The sequence below is a fragment of the Stylophora pistillata genome, chromosome 14 (assembly GCF_964205215.1).
Source record: "Stylophora pistillata chromosome 14, jaStyPist1.2, whole genome shotgun sequence".
Lineage (NCBI taxonomy): Eukaryota > Metazoa > Cnidaria > Anthozoa > Scleractinia > Pocilloporidae > Stylophora > Stylophora pistillata.
In genome coordinates this window covers 11,173,199-11,195,846 of record NC_142532.1, presented here as the reverse complement: position 1 = coordinate 11,195,846, position 22,648 = coordinate 11,173,199, and the positions used below count along the sequence as shown (strand labels likewise).

At 41.7% G+C, this 22,648-nt stretch overlaps 2 protein-coding genes and 1 pseudogene across 2 annotated transcripts; all 3 read left to right on the top strand.

Moving 5' to 3' along the window:
• The first annotated feature begins 12,840 nt into the window (after window positions 1-12,840).
• On the top strand, window positions 12,841-16,403 carry LOC111343259 (piggyBac transposable element-derived protein 4). Its single transcript, XM_022950416.2, has 2 exons — window positions 12,841-13,219; window positions 14,040-16,403. The coding sequence occupies exons 1-2, from the start codon at window positions 13,035-13,037 to the stop codon at window positions 15,859-15,861; spliced, it is 2,007 nt and encodes a 668-aa protein (XP_022806151.2). The 5' UTR covers window positions 12,841-13,034; the 3' UTR covers window positions 15,862-16,403.
• Window positions 16,404-17,575: 1,172 nt separating this feature from the next.
• LOC148716522 (uncharacterized) lies at window positions 17,576-19,004 on the top strand. Its single transcript, XM_088745737.1, has one exon. The coding sequence runs from the start codon at window positions 17,749-17,751 to the stop codon at window positions 18,907-18,909; it is 1,161 nt and encodes a 386-aa protein (XP_088601863.1). The 5' UTR covers window positions 17,576-17,748; the 3' UTR covers window positions 18,910-19,004.
• A 489-nt stretch (window positions 19,005-19,493) lies between these two features.
• LOC148716521 (uncharacterized) lies at window positions 19,494-21,397 on the top strand (annotated as a pseudogene).
• The last annotated feature ends 1,251 nt before the right edge of the window (window positions 21,398-22,648 follow it).

Genomic DNA, 22,648 nt, shown 5'->3' with positions numbered 1-22,648 from the left:
CAACTTAAGAACTTGAAAAATCCAACCGATAATCAAGATGCTTGTACAAAAGCTTATACTGACGATCATCTTCATACTGATGGAACACGACCCATGTCAGGTAATCTTGATATGCAAAACAACAAGATTATTAATGTGGCTGATCCAACAAATAACAAAGATGTAGTCAATTTACAAAAACTCAATTCTGTTGTTGCAAATAAAGCTAATAAAACTGATGTATTACTTTTAGATGGTTCTCAAGCAATGACTGGTAACCTTAACGTTGGAAATAAAAAAGTAATTAATTCAGCAGCACCAACAGCTAGAACTGATCTATGTAATAAATTGTACGTTGACACTGAATTAGCCAAGAAACATGATATTGGAAGTGTTGATTTAAGTAATTATCTTGATAAAACGAAAGGTGGTAATATCGAAAATGCTTTAAATTTCACAAGTGTTAGTGGTACTGACAGGCAAATAAATGGTCTAAGCAATACACCATCTCAAACTTCATCAGCTGTGAATCAATATTATGTCACATCTGAACTTAATAAAAAGTTAGACACCACAACATTCAACAATGAGATAGTGAAAAAACCTGATTCGTCTACTGTCACGCTATTAAATGGTTCTCAAACAATGACTGGTAACCTTAATGTTGGAAATAAACGAGTAATTAACTCAGCTGCACCCACAACTGGAACTGATTTATGTAATAAAACGTATGTTGACACTGAATTAGCTAAGAAACATGATGTTGGAAGTGTTGATTTAAGTAATTATCTTGATAAAACGAAAGGTGGTAATATTGAAAAGGCTTTAAATTTCACAAGTGTTAGTGGCACTGACAGGCAAATAAATGGTCTAAGTAATACACCATCTCAAACTTCATCAGCTGTGAATCAATATTATGTCATATCTGAACTTAATAAAAAGTTAGACACTACAACATTCAACAATGAGATAGTGAAAAAACCTGATTCGTCTACTGTCATGCTATTAAATGGTTCTCAAACAATGACTGGTAACCTCAATGTTGGAAATAAACGAGTAATTAACTCAGCTGCACCCACAACTGGAACTGATTTATGTAATAAAACGTAAGTTGACACTGAAATAGCTAAGAAACATGATGTTGGAAGTGTTGATTTAAGTAATTATCTTGATAACACGAAAGGTGGTAATATTGAAAAGGCTTTAAATTTCACAAGTGTCAGTGGTTTCGACAGACAAATAACAGGCATTTCAGATCAACCAGCTAATGGAACCAGTGTTATTAATTTAAATAAGTTCAACACTGAACTCAATAAAAAGGCTGATGTGGGTGTTGTGATGAATGGGTTGAGTGCAAACCTTGATATAACATTTAACACAAATATAGCAAAAAAACCAGATTCAATGCTGTTATGTTAAGAAATGGTTCTCAATCTATGACTGGTAATCTTAACCTTGGAAACAATAAAGCAATCAATTCAGCATCACCAACAACTGGAAGTGATCTTTGTAATAAAACATATGTAGACACATCTGTGAACGACCAATTATCTCATAGTATTAGTAACAATTTAAAAAATGATCTGGATTATATCATGAATGGTATTATAGGCAACGAATTTAGTGATGAAGACGATATCACTGGGAAATTAACGATTAACAAAGACTTTCATCACTTCAATAAAATGGTAAAACCATTTGAACTAAAACTCGATTCATCAAAAGGTTATTATTCAAGCAGATTTGGAGTCAATATGTACAGTGCAGCAAAATCAGAATACACAGTTGTTTGTAAAATATGGTGGGAATCCAGTAAAATTGAATATAATTCAGTAACTCTGGCTGCTGTAAGTTCTGTTGAGACAATTACAAGACAACGATCAAATCGATTTTCAAATCATATTAGAAGCCTTGTTCATATGACTAAATGGAGCAATACAACACCAAATTATTTGATGTGGGATATTGTAGTTAAATTTAAACAAGGCCAGGCATATGATCAAAAATTAGATATATGGGTTGTAATCTATGATTCGAAGGGATATCATAACGACATACCAGTTGAAGTTTATGATAAGTGGTATTCATTGTACAATAGCAAACTGTACATTTATCCAGAAGCAGTTTTGAATAAAGAACCAATGAAGGTTAGGAACCCAACAACCAAGAAATATGTTGACAATGTTCAAACATCTTTGCAAACAAACATTGACACTAAAGCAAGAAAAACAGCATTAAATGCAACAAAAAAAAAATTGGTATAGAGGCAAACTATCACATGATAACAATTCGAGAGTATATTTTATGTGAATGGAACATCAGATCATAGCACCAACATGTCTCAAAGCAGTAATACTGATTTCACAGTGAATTCAAGCGATACCTCAAAACTGATTATCAATAATGCTGGTTTGTATCTTGTCACATTCATCGATGGTGTGAAAAGTGCACATTTGTCACATCTCAAGTTCATTCTAGATAAACCATTCATGACTACTAGCGGTGACATTAATATTCAACGTCAAAACACTAAAGGTTCTTGGGTGACAATAGCCAACACAGTAATGTTATATTTCCAAGCAAATACATCACTTAAAATACAGGCTGATAATAGTAATACACTTTTCGATGGAACAAACAACAGTTACATCATGTTACCAAAACAAGATTAATATATCTAATATTTATATGACTGTGAAGAAAAAGGAAATATTCAATTGGAATCACATATCAAGAAAACTGACTGAAGACCAAATTGTAGAGTTAAAAACTTATTATAAGGTTTACCATCGTAAATGTTGGGCTTATAAAAAGTTTATGAAAAGATCCAAGAAATTCAAACTAATTGGTACCTCTCTATCTGTCATATTTGCAACAGGAAGTATTGCTTCTGCTGCAGCGACAGGACGTATTTCAATAATTGCAATATCAACAATCTCTGTTCTTATCCAAGGATTTATGGCTCATAAAAACCTAGATTTAAATATTCAGAATTGCACCTATGCTTACCAAAGTTATCAACACTTGTTAATAAGTTTCAAAAATACATTGAGAAGTGGTGAATTCCACAAATGATGAGATACGTCGATGGTGTAGTTACCGATCTAGCCCCTGATGCAGATAAATTATTATTGAGTTATTAAAGCGTATTCAATGAGGGAAAAGGTTTCAATATATTTACAACTTATGAGCACATGGCATTGCTTGACAACCCCACACAAAGATAGGGGGAGACTGGAACCAATACTACTCAGTCTCTACAAATACACCACATCTCCCCCTTTCTTGGACCGAACTACAACGGATATAACAACAAAGAACGGGATCCGGAAATAACAACAAGGAACGGAGTCCGAGAACATAGTTCAAACAGTCCATGTAAAAACTCCAACATTAACTAAGAATGTCTGATGACAACAGTTAAATGTACGAAGGTCCCAGCATTACTTCAGATAGACTCTATTAGTCTATCCGGAGCTCTTCGCCCCCTGGAAGATCGGCGAAACGGGGTGGGGGCCGCTTCCACGGACTGGGTAGGAGCCGTCGCTGGTGCCTCCACTGTTACTGCCGGTGTTACGTCCTGCTTTTGATCCTGAGCTGAATCTGTTTCAACTGATACACCTTCTTGGGCATCAGGTTGTACCTGGGGTTGTCCGGAAATATCCGACCTGACCAGAATAGCCCATGGAACCTTCAAGGACTGGTCCTGATACTCTCTCTCTCCACCTGGTTCTGATGCCGACCTGCCCATGCCGTCCCGTCTCACGTCATCGACGTGACGTTTCCACACTCTGACGTCATTTAATACTATTATGTACAACTTGGGTCCACTTCGCTCAGCTATCGAACCTTGCCACCAGGTGTCCTCTTTTCTGAGGTCTTTCACTGAAACTCTGTCCCCGGGGTAAAATTCTCTGAACTTGGTATGTTCGTCGTGCGTGGCCTTCTGCTTTGCTTGGGAATCCATGACCTTCTCTTCTAAGTTTGGGCGGAGAAGAGTTAGCCGCGTTCGTAGTTCGCGACCCAGGAACAGGCTAGTGGGCGTTCTGCCAGTCGTGGGGTGTCTTGATGACCGATACGATAAGAGGAAGTTTGCAATACGTTGCTGAATGGAAAGTTTGCTGCCCTTGCAAGCCTTTAGGTGGTTCTTGAATTATTGCACCATACGCTCCGCTAACCCATTGCTCGCTGCGTGATAAGGTGCTACCCGTACGTGTTTCACACCATTCACTTTTAGGAAATGAGCAAATTCTTCACTGCAAAACTGCGGCCCGTTATCGCTAACGCAGTGAATTGGTATTCCGTATCTGGCAAATAGTTCCTGTAAGATCGCGATTGTCGCTGTTGCTGTCGTGTTTTGAGGCATGTAGAAAATCTCGGGCCAACGGGAATGCGCGTCAACAACAATGAGATAATGTTTCTTTTCGTACTCAGCAAAGTCAATGTGAATACGGTGCCAGGGGTTGCTAGGCCACAACCATGGCACAAGTGGAGCCACAGCGGGTGATTTCCGAACCCGCTGGCAACTACCACAGCTTCTCACCGTCTGCTCAATTTCCAGATCAATGTTAGGCCACCATATATAGCTACGAGCTAACTCTTTCATACGGACGATGCCTGGGTGCCCTGTATGTACTTCCTCCAACAAATCATTCTGGTACCGTGTAGGAATGATAACCCGTACTCCCCACAGCAAACAATCCTGCTCGATAGACAATTCGAAGCGACGATTAAATAAAGAATTTAGGCGCAAGTCGTCAGTGTGCTGAGGCCAACCATGTCTCACAAGTCCCAGCACCTTGGACAGCACAGGGTCTACCCGTGTCGCATGACTGATTTCCTTCTGCGTGACGGGCAATGAATCAATCAAACGCTCTTCAACTCTAAACACTGCGTGTTCGCCTCCTGCTGTTGACGACAAAGGTAGGCGTGATAAGGCGTCGGCGACCGCATTCTGTTTGGATGGAACAAATCTAATGTCGTAATCAAAGGCTGCAAGCATTATTACCCAACGTTGTAGCTGCATAGCCGCCAGGGATGGAATTGCCGTTTTTGGCCAGAAAATCCGCTCTAAAGGCTTGTGGTCGGTAAGGATCGTAAAATGTCGACCATAAAGGTATAGATGGAACCGCTTTAATCCAAATACAATTGCCAGAGCCTCTTTATCAATCTGACCGTACCGTAGTTCGTGTTCGTTAAGCGTTCGCGATGCGTAAGTGATGGGACGACATATGCCATTGGAATAGACGTGCATTATAACCGCGCCTAGACCATAAGGCGAGGCGTCGACGGATAGTTCTACGGGGAGTTCTGGGTTGTAATGCGTCAAGGTAGTTTCTGATGTAAGCGCTTGTTTCACCTTGCCGAATGCTTGTTCACAACTTGACGTCCAGTTCCACGATCTATTGCCCAACAATTCATACAGAGGGTGCGCCATAGTTGATAGCCTCGGAATAAAGTTGCTAAGTGCTGCTAGCATTCCCAGGAAGGAACATAATTCTGTCACGTTACTTGGTGAGGGGGCCTCCCTGATAGCTTTAACCTTTTCGTCCGTCAGCTGAAGCCCCCCTTCAGAAAAGCGTAGACCAAAGTATACCACAGAAGGTGCCAAAAACACATTTGGGAAGCTTGACTCTTAGCCCGTACTTCTGAAACTGCTTCAAGACATTTTCTAAATTACGAAGGTGTTCCTCATCGTTGACCCCTCCTACCAAAAGATCATCCATAATCACACAAGTTCCCTCCAGACCTGCAAGCACTTGCTCAATAAAACGTTGCCAGATAGCAGGACTGGATGAAATGCCAAATGGCAGACGCGTATATCGAAATAGGCCCTTGTGCGTATTGATCCTGCATAGCTGTTGAGAGGCCTTATCCAACACCAATTGTTGACAGGCGCTTCTCAGATCGATCTTGGTGAACATTCTTTCTCCACTGCGGGCCGTATTGTGTAGGGAACTGGGCAGGCTCTCTGAAACACTGGTTTCACATTTTCTTTCAAATGCAAGGTGGCTGTTACCCCTTTTACCGTACCAAGTTCTACCTTAAATATTTCTGCATATTGCTCCTTTAGGTGCTCAATTCGCTCGTCATTTTCCTGCCCCACCACTAGTTGGCCATGCGAGGGCGAAAACAAGTTGTGCCAGTCTAAGTGGATCTTCGTCATCCATGCCCTACCAAACAGTGGAGGGGCGTGCCACTTACCCCGAACAATGAGTGACGGAAGAGTCATCTGCTGGCCATTATAGGCCACGTCAACTAGGACTTGCCCTGCAACGTCTAGAGGTGTGCCGGTGTAGGCATGGAATGAGCGATTGACTGGTCGTAGTGCTAGGTATTTGAAGTTCCGCTCGTAATCCGCGTAACTCATAACAGACGCTCCTGCCCCAGTATCCACTTCCATGAGAACTTCCACATCCTCAATCCTGATTGGGACCTTAATAGCGGGGGTTGAGATCTCTGAGCCCTGTATTTTAGCCTGGGACGATTCATTTACGCCGAAAATAGAACCGAGGAACTCATCTTCAGATCCCTCTGGATCCTGATCTGTGTGGCGGACGTGCTGATTTTCTACCCCTTTTCTGTAAGAAGGCCTCATGCTACGACATTCCGATTGTAAGTGACCCATTTTATGACATTTAAAACACTCTGCGGTTTTGTATCTACAATGCTCATGCGTGTGGTTCATTAGACCGCAACGATTACACCTTTTCGGTTTTGTTCCGCCTTGGGCGTTTGCACCGCGATGTCCACTTGGTCTTGCCCCGAGATTGCGTGACAGAAACTTGTCACGCTGGACTTTGTTGACACGTTCGTCGGATTCTTCTCTGTGTGAACCTCCAAGATTACGAACGTCCTTGTGTGCAGCTTCTTGTGCAATAGCAGTGTCCACCGCCTCTTGGAACGTAAAGTTTCGCGATAAAAGTTTCTGTGCGAGTAATTTTGCAGGCTTCATTTTCTTTTCCTCTTCTTCTTCTTTTCAAATTCTTAGAAGCAGGTGTGAAAAGGTTACGTTTCCTCGTTGAAAACGCTTGCTTAATAGCGATAATACTGGCAAGACATCGTGGAGGATGTAAATGGTGCCGATGAATTTCACCTTCTTCATTCTTTTCAGGAGACCATCCGCTGCTGATCCCGTTGGTTCAGTTCTAAGCTGTTCCAGCGTTTCAATTATTGCGCAGAAAGTAGTATAGGACTTGGGGCTGCCAGACCAAAACGCCAAAAATGGTAAAAAATCAAGCTTTACCAAAGCAATTTATATCATTCTTCAACCGATTCGCAGCGATTCATTTTCGATAGGCTCAGGACGACTTGATTTTCACCCTCTATAAAACCAAAAATAGTGAAAAAATGAAGCTCTGCCAAAACATTTTTTATAATTTTTTCAACGAATTTTTAACAATTTTTTTAATAAGCTTAGGACGACTTAATTTTCACTCTCTATGGAACTAATTATGACTTCTGGTTCATTCATTACAAACCGATTTATATCATTATTAACCCTCATTATTCACAAGTTTGATAAAAAAAAAAACATTTAAAGAAAAATCAGTTATACAAAATATGGAATGTAATAAAGAAATTCATGATGTTTTAATAAAAGTGGAAACATATTGCTGTCCTTTCTGTGATAAAGTTATGTGGAAAAATAATGAACCCATTGAAGAAAAATGTTGTGTGAATCAAAGTATTCGTTTAGATAATGGTTTCTTCGTTTGTATTAGTTGTGGACAAGTTCATAGCCAATGTGAAGGTGTAGTCTGATCGTCCGGGTGAGTGTAGTCCTGAGAAGGACTGTTGTCGGTGGCAGTGACTGACGTTTCGACAACCTGTGCGGAAGTCATCATCAGAGTCAAGTGAGTGATTGTTGTCAGTAGAATGTTCTTATTCCAGTTCGTGTGAAATGATCGGTTGGTTTTGCCGTGATGTTATTGGCTGTAAGACTCAAGTGACGTAAGTCGTTCGTGATTGGTCTGTTTCGGTCTGTCGGTAAAGCTAGGTTGTTCTTTTTTTTCGACTTACCAACCACAACATTGACTGGGAGTCTGCGCAATGCCTAACCTACAGCACTGACTATTTTCAACGACTGACTCTGGAAAGCTGGTTTACTAACTTAGAACAGACTCCCCTAAACAGATGTCAACAACTACCCGCCCCATACAAACGACTCATTCACGACATAAACATCACAAACGACCGAAAAAGAACAACCTAGCTTTACCGACAGACCAAAACAGACCAATCACGAACGACTTACGTCACTTGAGTCTTACAGCCAATAACATCACGGCAAAACCAACCGATCATTTCACACGAACCGGAATAAGAACATTCTACTGACAACAATCACTCACTTGACTCTGATGATCACTTCCGCACAGGTTGTCGAAACGTCAGTCACTGCCACCGACAACAGTCCTTCTCAGGACTACACTCACCCGGACAATCAGACTACACCTTCACATGTTACCCCCGGGTTCAAACCATTTACTGCATTCATAGCCAATATTTCAAAGATCCTACCAAATTCATTGATTTCTATAAAAATTGGTTCAAATTTAGCAGAAAATCAGTCTATAACAGAAAATACTGTGTAGAAAATATAATTTATGATATTTGTGATAAAACCCGCGTTCAAATAAATAAAAACCACATAGACAAAATTATAAAAGTCTTTGATCTCATTGAACAAGTTCAACCACAAATAAACAGTTCAAGAAAAAGAATGATATCATTAAAGTTTATCATTGGGAAACTAATTCATATGATGAATTTAACACCCAATGAAATAAAAACTTCAAAATCAAAAAAGACTATTAAACAATGTGAACAGTATTGGGCTCAAATATTAAATCTCATCGGAGACGAAATCGTTTCAATCCTCAATCAACAAATTTCGAATCATAACTGTGGTGTATTTGTAGAGACTGAGTAGTATTGGTTCCAGTCTCCCCCTATCTTTGTGTGAGGTTGTCAAGCATTGCCATGTGCTCGTAAGTTGTAAATATATTGAAACCTTTTCCCTCGTTGAATACGCTTCAGTGGCGACGAGGATTCCCAAAACCCACGCGTGGGCTTTAAAGGCAACTCTGTCCAGCGTAGAGCTATTCGGAAATACGTTCGAGAAGTCCAAACGACTACATTTCACTGAAGAAAGTGTCGGGAGAATGGCAGGCAGACCTCCTTTCAACGAGTTCGATGCTGAAACCGAAGACATCGAGAGTTATTTGGAGCGTCTTCAAGAGTACTTCACGGCTTATGACATCAATGATGATGAGGATAACCCAGCCAAACGCAGGGCGATCTTACTGACGTCGATTGGGAGCACTTCGTACAGAGTATTGAAAGATTTAGCGTTCCCGGATGCCCCCAACATGAAAACATTTGATGAACTGACGACACTCCTTTGTGCACATTTTAGGCCTACGCGTTTGACGGTAGCAGAAAGATATCGGTTCCACTCAGCTTGTCAAAAACCAAGTCAGTCAATCTCTGAGTATGTGCGAACTTTAAAAAAACTCGCAAGGACGTGCGAATTCACAAATGAGCAACTGAATGAAAGTTTACGCGATCGATTTATTTGTGGATTGCACTCGGAACAAATCAACAACTGGGGTTGACAGTTTTGTTCCCCTATTCGAATATTTGTAACTGGGGTTAACAGTTTTGTCCCCACCTACCTGTTGTTGACAATCGGATTTAACAGTTTCATTCCCCTATTTGATTTCTTATAACTGGGGTTAACAGTTTTGTCCCCATCTTCTTGTTGTTGACAACTGGGGTTAACTGTTTTGTTCCCCTATTTAACTGTTTATAACTAGTGTCACATTTTTGTCCCCATATTCTTGTTGCTTACAATTGGGATTAACATTTTGAGGTTCCTAATTGAGATGTGTGTTTATAATAGGGTAACGGTTTCGTACCTACCTTTTATTTATCAAGTTTCTGCGTCAGCAGTTTATTGTCTTGACAGGGTCTGCCCCAGTATTGTCAGTGAACACTTGATTCTGCAGTGTTTTGTTTTTCTATAGAACCATGCCTCCCAAGCGGCCAGCTGAGACCAATAAAGTGTCAGAGGAGAAGCGGCGTGTTTCTGAAAGGTTGAACGTGGAAAATGATCACACCCCAGCTGGCCCAGCAGTGACGATCCCCCCTGCTTTAATTGAAACCCTTGTCAGCAGAGTGGCAGACGAGGTGACTCGCCATCTCCAACCACAGACTACAGAACAATTTTGTTACTCCCACCAATGCAGCCCCAAACAGTTTCTTTCGAAACTATCAGCATTTATACAGAACAATTGCCGGGCCTCTGCTGTGAGGAGTAGCCTCCCAGACATGAACCAGCCCAGGAAGTTGCTGACCCCCAAGACAAAACCAAGTCATTGGTGGAGCACTCAGTGTTTCAAGTCAGCCAGTCCTTGGCAGGTGAGCAAAACCCTGTCCCAGGGAGAATTTTCCACTCCTGCAGTTTACCAATTGACTTAAGTTTCTGATAAAGTGCAGGCCAAGATCTGGGCCAATGAGTTTACTCATTTTGGGGTTTTGCTTCCAAACCCAAATTTTGAAAACAAGTTTAAAATTGCTGTTCAAGCGGTTGATAGTCGTGGTGCACCTTCTTCATGTTTAGAGTCAGCATCTAAACCACGTAAAATTTTTACCATTGATCAATGGGGTTCTTGTTTTTCCGTGTTTATACCAGTAAATCTCCTTCAGAAGCACCAAGTTTGATGAAGTATGGTTAATATTCCCAGGGAATAACTTAATTAGCCCCAGGACTCCACGCCATTACCGGCTTAAAATTACTGGCTTGTCATTGAATGACACGTCGGTGTCATATGATCATTTTTTTTCGCTCATTCGGCCGTTCGAGTTGTTTTCTTCATTTAGTATCGATCCTGTTTGTACCTTTTTCTGCATGGCTTCTGCCACCAGTAAACGCCAAGTCAAGGCACCTTCTTTACCGACGGGTTTTGTTTACAACCTACCTTCACTAAATCGGCCGCTTCACAGCGCTCCAAGCATCACAACTTCGCTTCAAGTCAATCTCACTCCACCACGTGTCTCGCCGACCTCCATGCCCGAAAATTCCCAGAATTTGGAGCTCCTCAAGCTTCAAATAGAGAAGCAGCGTCTAGAAATCCTAGTCTTGGAACTGGAAGCCCAAGCTAAGGCGCGATCGCTCTCGTCTCCTAGCAGTGGTAAACTGGCAGCGATTCCTTTGCTTGACACTGTGCGTTCCGGACAACTTGACCACAACACACATATCACTGATCCGCAAGAACGGCCTCATTTGCATGTTCCATTCGGTCTTGCAAAGAAAAAGTTCAAAGATCTGACTACTTCTGAATTCGTTTACGGTTCTTTAGACATTGTTAATTCTGAACCACCTGAGAAACAAGCCGTCATGATGCGACATTTGCTTTCTTTAATGCGACTTGCTTCAAAGTATAATTGGCCCGCTGTTCTTTTCTTTCCTGCTGCCGCATTAGATTGCATCGAGGCCAGCCTTGCCAACTGGGGTGACGACTTCAGCGAGATAGAACAATTTAACATCACCGAATCACAGCGACTTCCCACCACAACACCATCCGCATGTATCGCCACAACCCCCAGTCCCAATAACCGCTCACACTCCTTTTGCCGCGAATGGAATCACAATGGCGCTTGTAATAACACCAGCCACCAGCTGGGAGTGGAGGATACCTGCATTTATTGCAAACTCTCAGATCATACCATCGCATCTTGTCCTACTTGATCACCACCTCCCTCAAACCGTTCCACGCCTCCTCCGTCTGATTGACTAGCCCACTCTCCGAATCCTCCTGACCTAACTCCATTGTCCCCAGACTATCCACTTCCTCTGTTAACTTCGTCGGAAGTGCCATTCATTTCCATGTTGCCGTCTGGTCAGCCTTCACTCTCCCTATCTACCAGCTCTCTAAATGATGCTCATCCACTGGTTATGAAACTCAACAAGCTCGTTGAAGATGGGAAGATACCTGAAAGTTGCATTTATTACAAGTTCCTCAATGATACAATGTCGTTTGCATTGACTGATCCCAAAACTGCATCTGGCTTTAAATGGGATGACGAGGTATGTGAATTTTTCTCGACCATCAAATACCTTGGAGGTGAGAGATCAAGAAAGTTCGTCCGAGGGCCAGGCTTCTTCGGAACAGGGAGACGCAGAGAAAAGGAATTCAAATCGTTCACGGATTTTAACTTGTGTGGCCCCTCCTTAAACGCGACAAAACGATGCCAATCAGGCTACACAACAGAAAGTGGAATGATTAAGCCCCATTTGCAGTCACTCCATTCCCTGTGTCAACATCCAAAAGCAGATCTACATGCGATTGTTGATAACGAGAAGGTTCGCGCCATCCCAGTAGCTTTAGCAAGTGACGGCACGGCTCTGAAGCCAGGCCTAGAATACGACTCACGTCAAAAACAAGTAATTGGTCTTACACATAAAGTGGACGATAAATTCGTGAAAAAGCATCCTCTTCCAGACCCTGAAAAGATAAAGACCAATCTAATCACCAACACAGACGTAACAATTGCGACCTCGCTTGATAACGGTGCTGCGATGCCCTTCGCAGTTAACTTCCGACCCAAATCTGTGACTGGAGAGGAAATATTTTCTTGCATGGAAGATAGTATTAGAACCGTACAAACCTGTCAAAATTGCTTGAAAGCTCAGTGAGGTGTTAAACACATTGTGACGAGTGAGGCCTCAAATTGTTTAGCAATGAGCAAATGCAAAGAGTGCCTAAAAGCAAAATCGCTCTGTGCAAGCTGCAAGAACATGGGACAAGTTTCTCACCACCCTTCTTTAACCCTTTGGTGACGGACCTCGTAAATATCGAAACCCGAGGAACGATGACGTTTTCGTCTCTAGAACAATGGTTTTTTGCGTTACCTAACCAATTTTTCGCTAAAAATAGTCAGTGAATGTAGCCAATCAAATGAAAAGCATTTTGCCACCCATATACCTGATTGGTTAGTCGAAATTCACCTTGAGGAAAAGTGGCGTGACACGAAAGGGCATTTTCAAAATGGCGTCTTCAAGCAAGCGACCGCGTGTGTGTTTCACGGCTGAAGAAGTAGCTGAAATTTGTGCTCGAGGCGATAGTGACCCTGAAAGTGATATTGATAGTCAGACTGGGGGAATTTCCAGCGGAGAAGAGTACGAATTAAACCAAGAAATCGAAGGAAACAGTGATTCAGAGGAAGAGTTGAGGTAAGGGATTGTGTAAACAACATGATGAAATGCACGCGTGTTGGAATTTAGTCACTATTTTGCCCATTTTGTACTTTCTTTCGCCCTCTTTACATGAAAAATACATTTCCATGACTTTTTCTAAAGTAGAAGTAAAGAAATAGAAGGATTTTACGCTGTTTTAACCATTTTTTCTAACATTTTTTACTACCATTGAATCAGATGATTTCTTTCCCGCAATGTGTAATGCGAGATGCCAAACATGTGTTTGCGAGAAAATACTCAAAAAGATATTTCTTGGTTATTTGGCCATTATTTTCCCTTCTTTTGCTGTAATATAATGTATATCTTACCTTTTCTTTTTTGAGAACCCTTTTGTAAGCGATTTTTATGGAGTGAGGATGTTTTATTTACACTAAACATTCTTTGTACTCGTTTCATTTGCAATATTATAACAATGAACACAGTGTGTTGCATAAATAGCGGGAAATTTTCTGCATGAGTTATTCATTGAATTCCAGGCTTTTACTTTGCTGGAAGTAGTATACAAACAACTGTTTTATTGAATACTTAGGCAAAATACCCTGTATAAAATGGTCTTGAGAAAGTCAGCTTTTATTAGATTTATTTATCATCAGGGAAATCTTACCTTTCCGTGACCTTTGATCAGATAACATGACAACATGTGAAGTGAAAGTTTTTTGTTTCTTGAGCCCTTCAGAATTAGTTTAGAACTGGTTCATTCAAATAAACAGAATCCAGTTTATGCTGGTAATGCAGTTTTTGCCTTGATCAAGTTTATAAAAATTCAGAAGATAAATATATTTCTATATTTTTGCAGCATCTCGGATTCAACTGACAATGTTGAAATTTCTGGGAATGACTTCAATGAACAGTCTGAAGATGAGGTAAGTAATCCTGATCCTCCTCCAGAGCAACCAGCAAGACCAAGAGGAAGAGCAAGAGGTAGGGGACAACGCCGACAGAGGCCAGGAAGAGGTAGGGGTAGGGGTAGGGGTAGGGGTAGAGGTAGGGGTGCCCTCCCACCGCCCCCTCCTGGAGGAGCTGCAGCTGCTCCTAGGGAAAAAAGTTATGATGATCCTGATACACCAAACCAGATCCCGCCTTTTAACCCCAGACGGCAACCTGGATTGCATCTGAATTTGCCAGTTCTAAGAGGTGCAATGACCAGGGCTGTTGATTTTTTCAAGCTTTTCTTCACAGCAGAGCTTGTTAGAAACATCAGCACCCATACAAATAGCTATGCGTGGGGGGCTATTGGTAACAAATCCTACTATGGTGACAAGGATGGTGCCTGGATTGAAACTTCTCCTCAAGAAATAGAAAAATTGATTGCCCTTATTTTGTATTGTGGCCTGGTAACTGTTAGTTCATTCCATCGGTATTGGAGCACAAAGACTTTGTACCATGGGTTGTGGGCACGAAGTATAATGTCACGAGACCGATTCAAGGCTCTGATGGCAATGCTCCATATTGTTGACCCCGATGATGAAGATGAGGAAGACAAACTAAGAAAGGTTAGTAGCTTCTTGGAATTTTTCAAGGATAAATGTAAAGCTTTGTACCAACCCTTTCAACGTGTTGCTGTTGACGAGAGAATGGTGAAATCAAAACATCGGTCTGGAATTCGTCAGTACATAAAAAATAAACCAACGAAGTGGGGAATAAAGCTGTGGGTGTTGGCAGATAGTTTGAATGGTTACACCTGTGACTTTGATGTGTACATTGGGAGACATGCAGGACATGAGGTAAGCGAAAATGGGTTAGGATATGATGTGGTTATGAGACTTGTCACCCCTTTGATGAACCAGGGATATCATTTATACTTTGACAACTTTTATACATCTGTAAAGCTTGTAAAAGATTTGTTTCGAGTTTTGATTCCAGCCACAGGTACAGCTGCTGAAAACAGAAGGGGCTTTCCTGAGTCAATGAAAAAAGGACAGGAATGGGCACGACGTAAAGACAGGGGAAGCATGAGATGGGTGAGAGATGGAGTTTGCCTGGCTCAACAATGGAAGGACAACCGACCAGTAACAATTCTGACTTCAATTGCAAATGCAAATGATTTTGTAATGGTTTCTAGAAAAGAAAAAGTAGGCAATGTTTGGAGAGAACTTGATGTAAAGCAGCCTAAGGCAATTGACCAGTATAATAACTACATGAATGCAGTAGATCGGTCTGATCAAATTCTTGCAAAGAACTGTGCTCTAAGAAAGTGTATGAGGTGGTGGAAGACATTATTTTTCCACATGATTGACATAGCTATTGTCAACAGTTTTATCTTGTTTCAACTTCATCGAGCAGAACACCCTGATGAAGAAGCACTCAAGCGCCCTAAAAAATTCGCAATTGCTGAGTATCGTGAGGAACTTGTGAGACAGCTAGCAGGCTTGGAAGAATATGGTCCTCCTCCAGTGTTCAAACCCCCAAAAAGGGATCCTGGAGAGTATGAAACAGCTCACATTATAAAGTTTTCTGACAAAAAGAGAAACTGCAAAGTTTGCTATGCAGCTACAAAGAAGGAGCTGAAAGTCAAGTCTTACTGTGATGCACCTCAATGCCAAGTTTTTCTGCACTGCTTACCAGATAAAAACTGCTTTGAAATATGGCACAGCAGGAACTATCATCTCAATCATTGACTTTATTATGACATTTCTGTTTGATTTAACTGTATTTTCGTTAGGTTAAGGCCCCTTGTGACCCCAAAGGTAGCGTCATAGCACTGGTTGGGGTTACACGATCCCCGTTTTCCACCAGGTGGTTTTTAGGGGTTTGCGTGTCCGGCTGTGATGCATGCAGATTTATTATTTTGTTAATGGCTGTCATTTTTGCATGGAAATCATTTTGAATGAGTGATTTTTAATTTTTGTTTAATTTGAATGCTCAATATGCACTTGTATAAGTCACATGCTTATGTATATAGTTAACCCAAAAAAGGCCTCAAGAGGGCACCCGAAAGATGTAACCATAACTTTTTAAATTCTTATTCAATTTCAATCAAATTTTCAGGAAAGATGCATTATATAATAGGGAAAAACTTTTCTTTTAACAGTTTTTAATGTGATATAAAGGAAGAAAGTTATTGAGTATTTACTCCAAAAATTTGTGTTGCGTGACAAAAATATTTGCATAAATTAGCATAAATTAATTAATTAAAAGTAATAATGAACAATTAACAACACTGTCTTGAAGTCCATTTATTTAGCTTTAAAATGACATATAGTAGGACAAAATTGGTTGAATGTAACTGGAGCTAGCCTTTCTTAACTAAAAGGGGTCAAAAATGGTCATTTTTAGGGCAGTCACCAACGAGTTAAGGGCATGTGATTCTTGCTCAGATAGAAACGGGACGTGCCAAAAGCTAATTGTTTTGGCAGTAGCAACCAACTGCGAGGAGTGCAACAAGAAGGCACTTGTTTGCTTAAGTGACATGGCAGATGGCAAAGAACTGCCACCAGAATTAGAATTGGTAGTTCCCTTGCCAGATGTCGTTCATATTGGAAAAAGCTTTAAGTGTACCCGGTCGAATTGGTTTATCAACTTAGACGGTAAATTTAGCAATCTCGTGTTGCTTCGAAGCTTACATGACAATGCGGACACATTTATCAAAAAGAAGCTTCAAAAGTTCCTTTCACTTGAATGTGTTAGGAATAAAGACAGAATGGCTGTCGAACCCATTATTCGTTTAACACGACCAGAAGTTCTCAAAGTGCTGGAGGACGTTAAGTTCGTTGTGCATACCATCCTACCAGAACAATACAGGTTTTGGAAAAGTAACCAACGTGGTGTATGCCCTCACCCGATCGCAGTTTCTGAAGGCCCAACAGGCACGATCCTTGCACTTGATTACAACTTTGAGACATGTTTATCAAGACTCCTAACAATAGGATTGCACCAGCCAACAGATGTCTCTGTTGTGCAAGATAGACTAAAGGATGCTAGGAACTTGTGCTTCATCGATGGGATTGCATTCTTGTGCGAAAGGGGAAAATCTACAATTTCTTTTGTTGACTTCGAGGGAAAAGTGAAGATAAGTACAAAGTCACTCAAGCAACGAGCTGAACTTCTAAGGCACTTAGAGGCACTATCTCTCCCAATGAATGCAACGGTTCCCGTTTTGCACGAAAGACTTAAGGACCACTTGGGTGCCATTTCTAAGAACACGGACTGTGCAGAACACGTCCAGATGCATCCTAATCGTCTTGGTAAGCCTTCTGCTGTCTATGCTGCAAGCAATGATTTGTTATCTTGTAGTGATGACGAGAGTCAATATGTCTATCAGATAACATTGACATTTGATGGAGACATTTGATGCTACGAAATTCACTGCCTATCCATCCAGCATCATAAATCTTTTGTCTATTACTCTACTTGACCAATGCGCATTCTTCTCAGGAGCCTCGAGCCAAGGTGGGCTTTATAAATGTGAACTTAGCACAAAGACAGTGACCAAAGCTGTATGCAACTTGACTCTTCCTTGCTCTGAGGTAAACCAAGTATGCACCCTGAACAGGAGGGTAGTTTACATGGATACAAAGGCGGGAAAAGTTATGCAATACAACCATGATGATAAATCGGTTAGGACTTTGGTAGGAAGTGGCCACAACAGTTCTTCCGATGAGAAACAAGACTCATGCTCATTCAAACAAATCGAAGGGATATGCTCTGTAGACAAGAACTTGTTTGTTACAGATGTTTCCACTGGAAAACTGAAGATAGTGACGAGCCTCTCAGAAACGGTATCTTTTCTGGGGATTCTTGGCTCCCTTTACGATACCTTTGGAATTCATTCTAAGGGTATGAAACCAGACGGAGTGTCCTTGAAACAAGCAAAAGAGAACGTGACAAAGATTGACAGCTATGTAAAAGACACTGTGAGTAAGGTGAAAGAACGCTACCAGTTGAGCGAGACGTCTGCAACCAATGGTCCACTGGGAACTGTATCACAGAAAACACAAGTATCTGTGTCTTTGCTTAAAAAGGGCATAGGAAGGCTATACAAGAATGTGATGGACATAAACCCCCAATTTGTAGATGATCTGCTGCTCGAAACGTTGCTCACAACAGTAGTGGAAAATTTGCACGCTTTTTCGCACCTTAAACACGAGACATTTACGGTACTTACATATGCCAAGGATTTTGGAACATTTTGCAAGGAATCTCTGAAGCGCACATCTAGATGGGCAGCAAAGTACTACATGCATGACAAATCCTACTATCCGGTACCTCAATCCGCCATGCCTCTTTCTGCTATAACTACGATGACACCTTTGCCAAGTGAGGACATAACACCAGGGATGGAAGGACAGATCAAAGAGTGGCTAGAGAGTTACAGACCAGTACACCAAAGGACGGTTAGGAGTGAGACCACAAAAGATGAGGCTGGGGCCTTGCCGCCAGCTGTCTACGCTGTTCACCACACCGACGAGTCTGAAGAGAGGCTTCAATATCCTGAAGAAAACACTGTATCGTCAGCAAATGCACAACGCGTTGTCAGCATACAATTTGTGGACGAAGGGGATGTTACTGAGGTGTTTGAGGATCACAGAGAAGTTCAAATCGATGAGTATGAGACAGATTCGGATGAGGAGGAATCAGATTTTGAAGAACATCCAGAGGTTCTCCACAGAGCGTGTGTTACCCGATACAGCAGGGCTGTTCGTGCATTTGTGCGTCTCGACATGTAAGAGGTACTAACAGTTAAAAAATCCATTTAACAGTGCAGATTGATACGTATGACAACCAAATTTTTGGCAAAAAAAAAAAAGAGAAAAAAAAGAAACCTCACAGAAAAGCCGCGAGAGCCATTGAATAATAAGTGTACTGAGTTTTTGTGGACGTCTCGGAAAAAAGACTTCCGTAGCTTACAAATTAAAATTAGGTATCCCAGGGGCTAGAGTGGGTGTTTCATTCTTTGTAGAATTTACCTCTCTTGATTTACTTCGATGCCCCGTTGTCGACAGGAAACAAATTCACATCTATAATAAAAGCTTTGGTGAATTTTATCAGTATACTAGATTTGCAAACAAAAGTGGGGTAGATGAGCACATTGCTAAATTAAGAAACAGCCTTAACGAGGTTTAAGTGAAAACAAATAGTGAATTATTACAAGTATTACACTTCGTCTAGAGTTTAAAGTCTTAAATCTGGGCAAATTGCATAATAAATGTGAATAATTAACGTGTATTTTTATTAACTGAGATTTACTGACAACCAACAAAGGTCAAAAATCTTAACTGACAACCGACAAAGTAATGAAATTTTAACCCACAACCGACATTTTGACCCCCCCATTCAGACCCTCCTAGAATCATCCCCGGAAAAGGATTCTCCTCCTTCAACTAGGATGGTTTTCCTTTGCCTCATTTACGACACTGTTAATATGACTCTGGAAGTTCCTGAAGACAAGTTGTAATGCGCCTCCGAACTTAATCGTCATTGGCTTAGTTCCCCACGAGTCACAAAATCTGATTTACAGTCACTCAACAGCAAACTTTCCTACATCTGCACCTGTATCAGCCACGGAAAAATCTTCATGCAGCGAATGCTTTACAAACTCTGTTGGCTCCCCCACAAATCTTCCCACTTCATGCCCAGTTCCGCTCTACTTGCCGATCTGCGCTGGTGGAACGAGTTTCTTCCTGTTTAAATTGGAGTCTCTCTACTACGTTCCTTTCCGTGGGTTGATAAGACTGTTTGTTTCTCCACCAACGCCTGCATTTCCGGCATTGGCGGCTTCTTTGACGGCCATTCTGTCCACTCCTCTTATCCACCTTTCATCGACACAGCTTTGCTGCCTATCGCTTCTCTCGAAACGTTGCCTGTCATCGTCAGTCTCAAACTGTGGTCTGAAGAACTGCACAGCCAGCGGCTTTTCGTCTGTACCAACAATCAAAACACTGAACTTGCAGTCAACAGCCGATGCTCACGCGTCCCTTTTGTTCAATCGCTTTGGCACGAACTTTGGTTTTACGCTTCCCGTTTTGATTTCGAGCTTCGTGCCCTTCATATCCCGGGTCACCAGAACACCATTGCTGATACTCTGAGTCACTGGGACAGTGATCCCAGATTTCATGGCACCTTTTATGAGGCAGCTCACCTTCATTACCACACCTTAACAGAATATGTCTCCTCTTTTGATCTGTTTCATTTTGACTTTCAGTGGTAATCACCTCTTCTTTCTTTCGTATTTCAGTTTACCACCTATACGATTTACAACATCATGTTCGTCAAATCTAAGATTTTGCCCTGTCAGCAGCCACCAAGGGGAACTATCACTTTGTCTGGAACACCTACCTTAAGTTCTGTGATTTCTACAATCTTCAACTCTTCCCCGCTTCCCCATCTACAATCGCCGCTTTCGTCACTCTAGTCAGCTTCTCCGTCAAATCCCACCATACCATCAACAATTATCTCAGCACCCTGAGGCTTCACGTTTTCTGCCACTTGGATGCTTCAGCCTTCGACAATATTCATCTCAAACTGACACAGAAAGGTCTACAGAAGTCCATGATTCACATTCCCCACCGCAAAGCACCTCTCACGCCATTGATTTTGTTACAAATTCCATGCCCATCTTAATCTGTTCAACTCTGCCCATTTAGCTTTGTGGTCCGCCCTTCTGGTTGGTTTCTTCACCTTTTTTCGCACCGCCAATCTCGTTCCTCAGACGTTCGACAGTTTCTCTCCACAACAATCATTATCTAGAGGCAGCATCAACTTCACCGATTCCGGCGCCTTTCTCACAGTCACCAGGACCAAAACTCGGCAAGCAGGTGATACGGCCCTTGTTGTTCCAGTTCCGCAGATTCCCGGATCGCCTCTCTGCCCCACAACCGTCCTAAAATTATTACTCAGGATGGTTGCTGCCCCTGATGCATGTCCTCTCTTCACTTTCACTTCCACGTCAAACCAACTCACCTGTATTACGGCGAAGTCTCTTAACGGTGGTATTAAGATTTAGTATCCCTTAACTCTCTGGATCCACTGGAATTTTCTGGACACAGTCTTCGTCGAGGCGGCGCTACATTCACCGTTAAGTGCGGTATCTCAGCAGAGGTTATTAAGCTTCAAGGAGACTGGCGATCTGACACTTACATGTTGTATTTATCATTGCCTTTAGCAGACAGACTCGTTCTCATGCAGATCCTAGCTGGGCACGTCAGTGTCATATGATCATTTTGTTTCGCTCGTTCAAGTTCTTTTGTTCACCCTTCCACCCCCCCCCCCCTCCTTGGAGTCTCCTTGGGCCCTGGAGGCCTCTCATTTTTCATTAAAGATGCCCAAACAGATTCTCTGTCTTAAGGCTGATAGTTTCGAAAGAAACTGTTTGGGGCTGCGTCGGTGGGAGGAACGAAATAATTTGGATATATCAACAAAGTTGAAATGGTAAATTGGCCACCGTAATGATTACAAAAGCTGACGTTTCGAGCGTTAGCCCTTCGTCGGAGCGAATAGAGGAATTGTGGGTTGTGTGTGCTTTTAAAGGCAGAAAATGGAGCTACGTTATTGGTGGGTGCATGGCAACGAGAAAAAACATGAATACATTAGTGGAATGAAAAGCGTTCATTGATCCCTGTGGGATTTAGACTGCCGGTTTGAAAGATGAGCTTTTGTTCAAGCCGTAAAAATCTTGAACAAAAGCTCATCTTTCAAACCGGCAGTCTAAATCCCACAGGGATCAATGAACGCTTTTCATTTCACTAATTTATTCATGTTTTTTCTCGTTGCCATGCACCCACCAATAACGTAGCTCCATTTTCTGCCTTTAAAAGCACACACAACCTACAATTCCTCTATTCGCTCCGACGAAGGGCTAACGCTCGAAACGTCAGCTTTTGTAATCATTACGGTGGCCAATTTACCATTTCAACTTTGTTGATATATCCAAATTATTCAGATTCTCTGTCTTGTTTGTTTGTGTGTTGCTAGAGGGGTGTGGCAGGGAATAATTGTGAAATAATAAGGGATCTAGCACCCCAGGGACATGACTGGAGATTTTATGATGAAAATTTCAGATTCTTATGTCAATCACAATCTTCCTCTGTGCCATGGGGAACAATACATGGGGAACTGTGGCTACGCGCACAATCTAGTTTTGCTAATAATTGCAAGCCAGTTAAAAATTTTTCAGTAAAGCAGAAGTTAAGAGTCCCTGCTGGTTACTGTTTCAAATTTCACAAAGGCGGGCATTGTGACGGTTGTGCATACAGCCACAATTGCTTTAAATGTGAAGGCAATCACAGGGTGAGCTCGTATACTTTTCGTCGCCCAACTCCCCCATCTGCCTTCACCCACCAGACATACTGCCAGGTTCCCCTCCTCTAACAGTACAGCATTTTGTGGATCCCATCTTGCATGATCCCAAGGCTTGTGTTTCACCTTTAGATGTTGTACCAAAAAAGAATTTGGGTGAATTTAGACTAA

Bases quoted from the DNA above. Each gene is read 5' to 3' on its own strand.
- LOC111343259 (XM_022950416.2), top strand. From the start codon at position 13,035: ATGGCGTCTTCAAGCAAGCGACCGCGTGTGTGTTTCACGGCTGAAGAA. The intron at 13,220-14,039 runs GTAAGGGATTGT...ATATTTTTGCAG, and splicing joins GATTCAGAGGAAGAGTTGAG to CATCTCGGATTCAACTGACA.
- LOC148716522 (XM_088745737.1), top strand. From the start codon at position 17,749: ATGGATACAAAGGCGGGAAAAGTTATGCAATACAACCATGATGATAAA.